At 40.0% G+C, this 12567-nt stretch overlaps 1 protein-coding gene across 4 annotated transcripts in view; it reads right to left on the bottom strand.

Annotated features, from left to right (window-relative positions):
• Positions 1-6269: 6269 nt before the first annotated feature.
• OPTN (optineurin) overlaps positions 6270-12567 on the bottom strand; it is a 39178-nt gene continuing 32880 nt past the window's right edge. For 2 of the 4 annotated variants that reach the window (XM_042944904.1, XM_042944905.1), the window contains exons 12-14: positions 11200-11330; positions 10247-10329; positions 6270-6456 (exon numbers count right to left, since the gene is read on the bottom strand). In XM_042944904.1, the coding sequence (XP_042800838.1) occupies positions 6329-6456; positions 10247-10329; positions 11200-11330 (342 nt within the window). In that variant the 3' untranslated portion in view covers positions 6270-6328. Of the gene's footprint in view, positions 6457-9485; positions 9521-10246; positions 10330-11199; positions 11331-12567 lie in introns of those variants that run through there. The other 2 variants (XM_042944906.1, XM_042944907.1) reach the window with 2 other exon arrangements.

The raw sequence follows: 12567 nt of genomic DNA, 5'->3' as shown, positions 1-12567 counted from the left end.
CTTCCAAGTTTGGGCAATTACAAATAAAGCTATCATAAACATTCATGCACAGGTTTTGTGTGGACATAAGTTTTCAATTCATTTGGGTAGATACCAAGGATTGTACACTTTGTTTTGCAAGAAACCGCCCAGCTGCCTTCCCAAAGTACCATTCTGCATTTCCACCACCAATGAATGAGAGTTCCTGTTATTCCACATCTTCTCCAGCATTTGGTATTGTCAGTGTTTTGGATTTTAGCCATTTTAATAAGTGTGTGGTAGTGTCTTACTGTTTAAATTTGCAATTCCCTAATGACATGTTGAGCATCTTTTAATGTGTTTATTTACCAACTGTACATCTTCTTTGAGGAGGTATCTGTTATCTTTTGCCCATTTTTAAATTTAGTTGCTTTCTTATTGTTAAGTTTTAAAAATTCTTTGTATATTTTGGTATCAGTCATTTTTCAGATATGTTTTGTAAAGATTTACTTCCAGTCTGTGGCTTGAGTTAATTTTTGTGAAAGGTCTAAGGTCTGTGTCTAGATTCATTTTGTTGCATGTGGATGTCCACTTTTTGTTCCAGCATCACTTGTTAAAAATACTATCCTTTCTCCATTGAATTGCCTTTTTTTCTTTATCAAAGACCAGTTGACTATCTGGGTCTATTTCTGGGCTGTCTATTCTGCTCCATTGATATAACTGTTTATTCTTTCACCAATACCACAATCTTGATTCCTGTAGCTTGAGAGTAAGTCTTAAAGTGGGTAATAACTGTTCTCCAACTTTGTTCTTCTTCAGTATTATGTTGGCTATTCTGGGCCTCTTGTGTCTCTATATAGACTTTTAGAATCACTTTTTCAATAACCACAAAATAACTTTTTGGGATTTTAATTGGGATTGTATTGAATCTGTAGATTAAGTTGGGAGAAAATGACATCTTGACAATACATGAACATGATCTCTCCATTTATTTAGTTCTTTGATTTCTTTCATCAGATCTTATACATATTTTGTTAGATTTATACCTAAGTATTTAATTTTTTTGTACTAACATAAGTGTTATTTATGTTTTTAAAGTTCCAACTGCTCATTGCTGTTATACTGATATTGGTAATTTGTGTCTTCTGTTTTCTTAACTAGCTAGAGGCTTTTTGTTGATTTTGTTGATCATTTCAAAGAACCACCTTTCAGTTTCATTAATTTTCTCTGTTGATTTCCTGGTTTGAATTTCACTGATTTATGTTCTTATTTTTATTGTTTATTTTCTTCTGCTTCTTTTGTGTTTAATTTGCCATTCCTTTTCTAGTTTTTTACTGTGGAAGCTTTGATTACTGATTTTAGATCTTTCATTCAATGCTGTACACTTCCTGCTAAGCATGGCTTTCACTTCATTCCACAAACTTTGTGTTATATTTTCATTTCATTTAAAGTGTATTTAAAGCTCTCTTGAGTATTCCTTGGCCCACGTAGTATTTACAAGTGTGTTTAATCTCCAAATATTCTTTGAGGGTTTCTAGTTATCTTTCTTTGATTTCCAGTTTAATTTCATTGTAGTATGACAGCATACTGTGTATACTTGTTGTTTTCAATTTGTTAAGCTGTGTTTTATGGCTCAGAATGTGGTCTATCATGGTGAATGTTCTCCATGAACTTGAGAAAAATGCATATTCTGCAGTGGGTCTATTAATTGCTGATGGACAGATTTTGAATTCTTTAACTATTCATCTATTTTTTTCCTTGCACTTCTATCACTTTTTGCCTTATGTATTATGGTGCTCTGTTGTTAGGTGCATATATGTTAAGGATTGTTATGTTTCTTAGAGAATTGACCTCATTATCATTTTGTAATGTCCCTTTTTAACCCTGACAACTCTCCTTGCTTTGAAGTCTTCTTTAAATTAACAGTTATCCCACTTTCTTTTAATTAGTGTTAGCATACTATTTCTTTCTCCCTCTCTTTGTTTTTAATCTATATGTGTCTTTATATTTAAAGTGGGTTTCTTATAGACAGCATATAGGTGAATCTTGTTTTTGTTTTTGTTTTTTTTAATCCACTCTGACAATTTCTGTCTTTTCATTGGTATTTTTAGAGTATATATTAGAGGATGTCTAAAGTGAGTATTGCTATAACTGGATTAATATCTACCATATTTGTTACTGTTTTCTATTCTTACCATTGTTTTTTGTTTCTTCTATTGTCTTTCACTCTATTTCTGGATTTTCTGCTTTTAACTTAACATTTTATGTTATTCCATTTCTCTCCTTTCTTAGTGTATCAATTATACTTCTTTAATATTTTTTTTTCAGTGGTTGCACTGGAGTTTGCAATGTACATTAACTACTAATCCAAGTGCACTTTCATGGAACACTGTACCACTTCATGGGGAGTGGAAATACTTTGTAACAGAGTATCCCACTTCCCCTGCTCCCATCCCTTATAACATTGCTGTTATTCATTTCATTGATCCATTAGCTATAATCACTGAATACACGTGGCTACTTTTATTTTGAACAAACTGTTAATCTGTTAGATCAATTACGAATACAGGAAACAAAAGATTTTATCTTCATTTATTGTTTCTCTAATGATTGTCCTTTCTTTACATAGACCTCAGTTTCTGACCCATGTGACTTTCATTTTTTCTGCAGAACTTTTAACATTTCTTATGAAGCAGAAATTGGCAACAAATTCCATAAACTTTTGTCTATTACGAAAGTCTATTTCTCCTTCACTTTTGAAGAAAATTTCCATGGACACAGAACTATATGTTGGTGGGTGTTCTCTCTCAACATTCGAAATATTTCACTCCTTTCTTCCTGCTTGCATGGCTTCTAAAGGTCTGATATATTTCTTATCCTAGTTCCTCTACAGATAAGATTTTCTTTCTTTCTGGCTTCTTTCAAGATTTTCTCTTTGCCTTTGATTTTCTATAATTTGAATATGGTATACCTAGGTGAAGATTTTTTTTCTGGCATTTAACCTGCTTGATGATCTCCGATCTTCATGATCTGTAATTTTGTGTCTGTCATTAATTCTTCAAAATTCTTAGCCATAATTACTTCACCCAGCTTCTTTCTTTTCATTCTGATATTCTCATTGCACATATATTACATTTAAAATTTTTTCCCCACAATTCTCAGATATTCTGTTGTTTTGCATTCTTTTTTCTCTTTGCATTTCAGTTTTGAAAGTTTCTGTTGACATTGCTTCAAGTACACAGGTTTTTTTTTTTCCTCAGCCATGTTCAGTCTATTGATGAGCCCATCAAAGGAATTCTTCATTTCTGTTACAGTTTCTTTGATTTCTAGTATTTCCACTTGATTTTTTCTTAGGGTTTCCATCTCTCTGCTTATAGTACCCCTCTGTTCCTACATGTTGTCACTCTTTTCATTAGAGCCTTTAGGGTAGTAATCATAGTTGTTTTCAATTTCCAATCTTATAATCATCCTATGAGTCTGGTTCTGATGCTTGTTCCATCTTTTCAAACTGTGTTTTGTTTTTTAGTATGCAGTATAATTTCTTGTTGAAAAATGGAAGTGATGTAGCAAGTAAAAGGAACTGAGGTAAGTGAGTCTATAGTGTGAGGTTTTATGTTTACCTGGCTAAGAGCTGGACTGTGTTTACTGCCTGCTGCAGCTGTAGATGTCACAGGCTGAAATTTCCTCTGCTGTCCTTGTTTTGTCTCCTTTGTTGTCTTCGGATTTCCCTATATACTTTTTCTTAAGTAAAGCCAAATATGAGTTCTTCCAGTTGTAATCTCATTATTATGCAGGCACCTTGTTGATGTGGTAAGGTATGTGTGGGGGAGAAGAGTTCCGCAGTCCTGTGATAAGGTTTCGGTCTTTTACTGAGCTCTGCCTCTAGGGGGTGACCTTTACAAGTGCTTCTCGGACTTTTTTCTCCTCTTTAGGTGAGAGGAGTAAAAGTAGAGGGGGCTGGAGTTGGGTATTTCCTTTCCCCCAGGTCAGTGAGGCTCTGATAATATCCCAGCAAGGTTAGACTCTGGTAAAACAGTTTCCCCTGAGGGAAGGCCTTCCTAAGAAGAACAGAGAGCGCGGTGTATTTCAAAAAGGCTACTTTCCCCCGCCTCCTGCTAAAAAGCAGGGGAGAATTTTCAGAAATATTCACTATGAGGAGCTCCTAGGGCTCCTGGAGCTAAAACTTGCACGAGTGTGGGGGCCTCTTAAGAATGGACTCCTGCTAGCATTTTTAATTCTCAAGTTTGTCCACACCAAGCCTTTGGCAATTCTTCAATTACAGTTTAAGTTCTCCTACTCAGATGCTGACTCTTATTGTGCTTTCTGCTCCTGAGACCCTGATCTGGTAAAATCTGAGACTCTTTGTACCTGACTGTCTCTCTAATTTCTGGGCAGTGGTTTGCCCTGTGACTTCAGTTCTCTGAGGGATTTAAAGAGAGTTGATGATTTTGAGTTTGTCCAGTCTTTTTCTTGTTACAAGGATGGAAGTGATGACTTTTAAGCTCCTTATAGGCCAGACTAGATCAAAATGTCTTTAAAATACAATATTTGAAGGATCAATAGTATGAAATTAGTTAGGTATAAAATTTTCATTGGCTTGTTCCTATCTCTTTCCAGTTCCCATTTTTCTATTGCTCCCAGTCAGCCACACTTCAAGAACACGGTAGAGCTGGCCCCAGAAGAGGGGCCAACATTCTGATGAGGTGTCATTACCTGGTGACATGGAACCAGGCCTCTGAAGAGACTAATTATTTAGAGAAGGCATGAACAGAGTTTACAAACTGTTTACCAAACTGTTTGATTCCCTCAGTAGAGGAGCTTTAATTTAAGGTGACTTTTTGAACTAGCCTTTTGTAATCCTTTTAATTATCCAGCAGACAATTTGATCACAGGTTTAATAAGCCCACTCACACTGTTACTTCAGGGTTGGGATCAGCTTAATATGTTTACTTGAACAACGTAAAAGGATAGTCTCTTAACTGAAATGTGAAACCATTTGGGTTGCTTTTCTATTTAAGATACTGTTGAAATCTATTTCCTTTAATATAAAATAGTAAGGAAAAAAGTTTAAACTAGAAACGATAAATAAGAAATTAAAATGAGAATTTCATGGTTGTTTTAGAAACGTCTTTAAGAAGCATTCTCTGTGGAATGACATGGGGGAATCTCAGTTATTAGTGAATCTGTGCAGTGTGGTCTCTTGGCATGAAGACAGAATTAGCAGTTTTGATTCCTGGTTTAAAAAACACAGATGTACACACACACACACACACGTACGTGTGTGTGTGTGTGTGTGTGTGTGTGTGTGTGTATTAAATCAAGTTTGCCTAATTTTCTTCTAAACGTTCCAGGATATAGACACACAAGGACACTGTTTACTTTTATGACTGGCCCAGTATTAACTAATCTCAGTAAACCGTAGATTTACAAAATATGGCAAATCTCTATTTTTTCACCTCCTTAGCAAGAATAATTTTTAATTCAAACAACAAATACTAGCCTCTAGTAAAGGGATTTGTATATATTCATAGACTTAGCAAAACAGATATGAATAAGTATTAAGCCTCTATGAAGCTGAATATGGAAAATACAGCCTATGAAATTGGCCAATCATATATGAACAATGTGAAAGATTCAAAAGCAAAATTGTAGTTTACAATACCTATTTCTGTGATAATGAGAATACAGCTTGATCCGGGAAAATCAAAAGACAGCTGTTCTATTTTAGAAATTAATAAACTACTGCACAAATCCATATACCTGCAGCACAATGAAACCAGTGAACCTGATGTATGTACCTCACATATACCGATATATTGTCACTTGTCTGGATGATCCAGTAAGAGCCCACAGTGCTCATATGAAAAGAGCCATATCACCTTTGGTACAATTACTGTGGCTGCAATAAAACTACAACATACACACAACCCCATATAAATGTGTCTTAAATCAAGAAAAATAACAATTTATTTTTAAAAACCTCCAAAGATGACTTTTCTTGATTAAATCTGTAGCCACTTCATTTTTCCTGCCTCCTTAAAAGGTTCTCAATGTTCATCTGTGAGGCCTCTTCCATTGGTTATATTTACCCTGTCCCATGATGTCACACACTTATTAACTGCATGAACAGTTCGGTTCACATACATGGAACCCCCTCAGAAATAAAGAATCTATCACAAGAGTGGCACGTTAAGGATTCTAAGGAAATCCACAAAAAAATGTCCTACTTAGGGCATATTGATTTTCTTCCTCCTAAAATAAGCATAATGAGGCAAAATGTCTGAGTGAAAACAAATAACACAGAAGCACAATTCTTGGAGGAAAAAATCTGATATTTACCAACAGTCTGGGGGAAGTGGGGTATGAACACTTAAATGATGCAGTCCATAACATGGATCTGTAGCGTGTCTATGTCAGGCAGAACTTCTCCACATTTGGGGCACGAATGAATTGGAATATTCCGCTGTTGCTGCTGCCTCCAGTTGGTATCCTCATCTCCTGAGAACAAGCATTGAATGAAACGCTATTCCATTTCTTCCATGTTGCAAGTGGCTTTGTTTGTTTGATTTTAATAACAGACAATAAATTTTAACATCCATTAAACTTGGCATACAGGTTTTTTGGGGGGGTCTTTAACTTAAGAAATCTACACACACACAGAAAATGTGCCCACATAGTACCTGCTATCCTACTGCTGTAGGTTTTGGGCTCTAGTCCAGGTTTTTAGTATGTGATAATACGTGGTTTCAGTTCTAGGTACAGAACAAGACAAGTTCTAATACAAACAGGAATATTTGAGAGAAGAAACAAGATACATAAGGATATGAGCTCAAGAAGAGAGAAGGTGGAGAAAATAACGAGTGGCACACAGAGAGGTTTCCTAGAACACTATGAACCCCCTCAGAAGCAGAGATAATAACCATGTTCATTCCGCCCATGCATCTGAGGACCTGGGAGGTGGAAGAGAGGGGTACAGAGATGAAGGGGACTTGAAGAGAGAAAAGCGACAGTGGGTGTGTGTGAGGGAAGGGCCACCCTGTGCCACGTGAGGCAGGTTAGCGGGAGGATGGGAAAGGCACCAGGCTCAGACTGCTCTGTGCAGAAAGGCCGCCTCATGAGACCCACAGCACCTGGGAGGAGTTTTACGGATATGTAAGGGCTGCCCAGGCAAAGTGAGTGGGGAGAAAGAAGGGAAGTATGCGTTGTGTCATTCTGTCCAATTTTAGAGCTGGCCCAAGGTTCAAGTCTAAATTAAAGAATGCTTGAAATAAGCCTTGACTCTAAGAAGGTCCCACATGCAAACTAATCGATGTTGGAAATGACTTTTGGCTACCAGGGCATCTCCTTGATCTGACCTTTCTGGACCAGTGCAAACCATTCTGGTGTCAGAACTTGCAGTCGGCGCCCAGTGTTTGCTTTGGAGGCTGGTCATGGAGGTAACCTTTAACCTTCAATTCAATTCAATTCAATTATTTGAATTGAATAATGGAGACTATGGTAGACAGTCTGTGTTCAGTGAACTTCAGAAACACCATTGCACAGAAATACTGATCACAAGCTGTGATTTCTAGAAGCATGGATCTTTCTAGTGATCTCACGGTCCTAGATCAGGAGTCAGTAAACTTTTTGTGTGGGCTGCAGTTTGCTAAACCCTGCTCTGGAGGGCAATAGGCCACTTATCGGGGACTGTTGATTCTTCATTTTAAACTTTATTTCATCCATCTTTGCCTTTCCTTTCGTCCTGGTCTAGGTTTCGAGACTCAGACTTGAGCCGTCGTATGAGGTGGTTAACGGGTTCCCTCTACCTTCCTGCTCTTTGCTATAAAATAAACTTTGTTTTTCATTGTTAACCCATCACACTCCTTTGTCTTTGACCTTTTATTCTCGTACCGTACTGACTGAAATCCTAGCTTTAAGGTCAAGCTTAAAGTCGGGCCTTTTCAAGGCCTTTCTCAGCTGCCCTGGCCCTCAGGGATCATCCTTCCCTCTGACCTTAAGTAGCATCATCTCTATTACTTAAATCGTATCTTGTTTTATGCGTCCATCTTCTTATGCGCACATCCTGTCTCTCCAACCAGACCATCAGCTGCTTCAGACCTGACCATGCCTGTACCTATTTCTTCCCTCGTGCTCAGCTGAGTGTCCCAGACCAGGGCAGACGCTTTGCTGGCCACGGATGACCACAATGATGAAAGAGAGTGAACAGGGGCTACTGTCTAAGGCAGCTTTGTTACGAAGCTAAAAAACTAAGATAAAAATCTGAAGACAGTCTGTGGAATATTACTTTGTAGAAGACAAGAAGCTTAGTAGGAAAATCATGAACAAACATGTACTTTGCGATGAGTTTTGGACTGTAAGTCAAAGAATGTCTGTTTTTGTTATTTTTTTAACATAAACAGGCATTTGCCTTATTTAATTATGACCAAGGAAAACCTTCCTCTAAGAAATCCAGACGCAAGAGACTGTCCTTTTGGACCCAAGACAATGTCGCACTTTTGATATCAGAGGTAGATGGGTGTTCCTGGGATATTTAAATCAGGTTAGAGAAAATGTCTGGTGGTGCTCAAGTGTAGACGCAGGTTTGACAGAAGAACACAGCTTTACCCTACAACGCTCAACATGCCTGAGGCTAGTGTTCATGTCGGTCTATGTGCTACCTCTACGTATGCCCCATGAATGTGGTTGATTTTTAACCTGAGTTACTACCTCTAACATTACTTTAAAAAAATTTTTTTTAACATTTATTTATTATTGAGAGACAGAGAGAGACAGAGCATGAGCAGGGGAGGGGCCGAGACACGGGGAGACACAGAATCCGAAGCAGGCTCCAGGCTGGGAGCTGTCAGCACAGAGCCCGACGCGGGGCTCAAATTCACAAACCACAAGATCGTGACCTGAGCCAAAGTCGGAGGCTTAACCGACAGAGCCACCCAGGTGCCCCTAACATTACTTTAACTTATTTTTTTCCTATGAAAGAACTTTGGTGGGGGGACAGGGGAAGAAGGAAGGCGAAAGGGATACTCAGAGAAATTTCCCCAAGATTGAACAGGTGACGATACATCCTGCTTGCTTCCTTGCTGCTGCTGACACTGTGATGTTTCAGTAATCGGTTGGTATATGGAAGGGACTCAGACTGGTCCACCATTAAAAAAATGTTAAAAAGCCAGTTTTATGTGAAATTTGGGATGGCATCCTAAACCCAGATTCTTTTTAGTGGCAGCTCTGTCAGTCTTCAATCCTTTGAATTCTTTTTTTTTGTTATCTAGACTCCGGGATAATACTTCCCTTTCAGTGATGTACTACAACACAGGGATTTATTATACATTACAAAACATTACTACAGTGTATTAAAACCATGTAATAAACACAGCACTGTTAGTAAGTGTCAAGACTGATTTCACTCAGGCAACTAAAATCTGGATGTGGCACATAATTAGATGACAACTTATTACATGCGGTAGCGTGTAGTGGTTAAGAGTCAGATAATCTTGGGTTTTCCGTGTCCAGTTCAGCCCCTAACTAACCTTGTGATCCTGGGTTGTTTAACTTGTCTTCTGGAGAACTGTGAAAATATATAACTCATGAAATTTTGTGAGGATCACAAGAAATAACGTGTATGAAGTGATCAGGACAGTGTCTATGCACAGTAAACTCAGTAAATGCTAACATTATTATGTGCATAACACCAAGTAATGGGCGAAGATTCAAGTTCTGGGACAGCTTATTTAATACAACGCCTAGATGCATATTTAGAACGTGTCGATAATTATAATATAACATAGCAGATGAGTCCTATAAGAGGAACAGAGTACTTTGGAAATTCAGGAGGGAGAGGTTACATTTTGCTAGAATCACAGGGACAGTATTTGAAATGGGTTTTACAGATGGGGTAGGGGTTCAGTGGAAAGAGACAGGAGGGGCACAGGGACGTGTGTGAGGGAAGGATGCCACATAAGGAAGTATATGCGGGTATGCAAGCCTATGACGAGTTCAAGGAACAGGGAGCGATTCTGTTGGCTAACAGCTGAGGGAATTCGAGGGGGAGAAGGTTAAAAGTTAGGCTATGCCAGGCCTTAACTGCCAGCACGAAGAGAGTCTGGTGTCTGGAGTCAGTCTGTAATGGATGGAGAATTAGGGTACTGTGAAAATAAGACTGCGGGATGCTACATTTTTCACAGTCTGATCTGAAATTCATTTTGTAGAATGTAGTGAAATTGTCTTCAAGCGTTCTCTTCATAGAATAGTTATCCCCTGGAGCCCTGAAAACCAACAATCACACGGGACTCACCTCTCTGAGCGAGGTAGGCCTGCTGGTCAGGGTCACTTGTTCTTGCCCCATGACGGCTCTGCATCTCCATCAAGGACTGCCTACTGGGATGAAAAGCGACACTATAGTGATGTTTTAAAGCCCTGAAATATGACAACATTAAGCAGACATTCAAGAGCAATATGGGGGGGAGAGAGCTGAAAAAAAATGCAAGTTTCATAAAAACCAGAACTTAAGGGTTAACTTGAGTTTGAAATATTATTGGTAGTAGCACAGTGTAGTAAAAGAAAATAACAATTAAGATAAAAAAAATCAGTAAATAACCAAACTGGATAAAGAAATGGATTAGAAAAAAGGGGCGTATTTCTAAAAGAAGACACTATAGGGCAATTCAAGAGAGTGAAATAAATCTGCACACACATACACACACACACACCCAGAGTCCAAAATCACAGTGTTCCATAAAACAAGCTGCAGAACGAGACCTAGTGATATTTTTTCTTTTTAGAAAGAGAGAGAGAGAGCATGAGCGAGCGCAATAGGGCAGGGTAGAGGCACAGAGAGAATCCCGGGTAGGCTCCATGCCCAGTGCGAGCCCAACATGGGGCTCGATCTCATAACCGTGAGATCATGACCTGAGCAGAAATCCAAGAGCTGGACGCTTAACGGACTGGCCACCCAGGCGCCCTGCAAACATATTACGGAATTGTTTAAAGTGTTCAGAATATTGACCCCCGACAGCGGCAGGCTAGAACCTGGGAACACACAAGGCCTGAAAGCAAAGAACACCTCAGGTTCCCGCGAGACGCCACCAGGCCTTGTTGTAAGTCAGGCTGAGTGTCGGGGAAGCAACCAAGTGAAGTGAGCCCAGAGTACTTCCTGCAGCTCGACTGAAGAAGCACCTCTGATCACCGCCTGCCCTCCACCTGCGCCCCGGGCTCCGGGTGTGTGGCCTGAGCCCTCCCTCCCCTCACCTGCCTCCATCTTCAAAAACGTTATTCTCTTTCAGCAGAATTGCCAGCTGCAAAGCCAGCTGCTCCTTTTCTTCGTGTATTTTCTCTCTTGCCGCTCTTTCAGCATGAAAGTCAGAACAGTAAACTTCCATCTGGAAGAAGGTAAAAGACACAGAAGTTACTGCCTGGATGGATTTGGATGCTCCACAGTCACCTGGGGACAGGGCGCGGAATGGGTGCTGCCTCCTGGGATGCACCTTGTAAGTCACAGGTGCATCTTCCTGCTAGAAACCAGGGTGGTGACCGTAACCTTCCGACCACCTTCTGACAGAAGACAAGCTGTGTGTGTGCACTTTAGACAATTAGAACTCGGCAATGACACCAAGGTAGGTGGTTTAAACACTGCACGTACCATTCATTCAGTAAAATTCTCTGATTTTTTTTTAAATTTTTTAAATGTTTACTTTTGAGAGAGAGAGAGAGAGAGAGAGAGAGAGTGAGTAGGGGAGGAGCAGAGACAGAGAGGGAGACACAGAATCCAAAGCAGGCTTTTAGGCTCTGAGCTGTCAGCCCACAGCCTGTACGGGGCTCAAACCTATGAACCACGAGATCTTGACCTGAGCTGAAGTCAGATGCTTAACCGACTGAGCCACCCAGTCGCCCCAAAATTCTCTGATCTTTTGAAAAAAATAATATTCAGGGTTAGCTTAATATAGTACATGGTTTATTTACTCTGTCAGGTGTGTTTATGAAGTCTTTCCTTAAGTTAAATTTTAAACAGTAATAGTAAATAGATGGTATTTATTGAGGCCAAACATGCACAAAGTCCTCTGTTGGGTACCTACATTCCTATCTTATTGCACCTTATCAAAAATCCTGGGAACGTAGCCTTGCTATGCTCATTTTACATTTACAAGTTTAATAGCTCTTAATCTTGGTAAGTGTCATACCAGCACTTGAACCGAGAGTGAAGCCCAAACGCCGCTTCCCACGGTAGTGGCCAGCCTCCACGATGGCTCCAGTGACCCTCAACTGTTGGTATTCACACCCTTACGTGGTGCCCTCCCACAACGAACAGGGCCAACCCACGTAAGCACTAGGGTAGCGCAGAAAGGACGGTGCGTGGCTTCTGAGCCTAGGTCATGAAAGACACTGTGGCTTCCGCCTCATTCTCTCCGGGGTTACCTGCGGTGGGGGAAGCCAGCTCCCGTGTCACGGGGGCGCACAAGCCAGCCCGTGGAGAGGCCCGGGGGGTGAGGAACTGAGGCCTCTCGCCCACAGCCATGGGAGCGAGCGGGCTTGGAAACGGGTCTTCTAGTCGATCCTGAGTGCAGCCTCACGAGGGGCCCTGAGCCGGAATCACCCTGCTAACCTGTTCCTGGAGGCCTG

Source organism: Panthera leo, chromosome B4 (genome assembly GCF_018350215.1).
Source record: "Panthera leo isolate Ple1 chromosome B4, P.leo_Ple1_pat1.1, whole genome shotgun sequence".
Lineage (NCBI taxonomy): Eukaryota > Metazoa > Chordata > Mammalia > Carnivora > Felidae > Panthera > Panthera leo.
The sequence above is the reverse complement of the archived record's forward strand: the minus strand, read 5'-3'. Positions and strand labels throughout refer to the sequence as shown.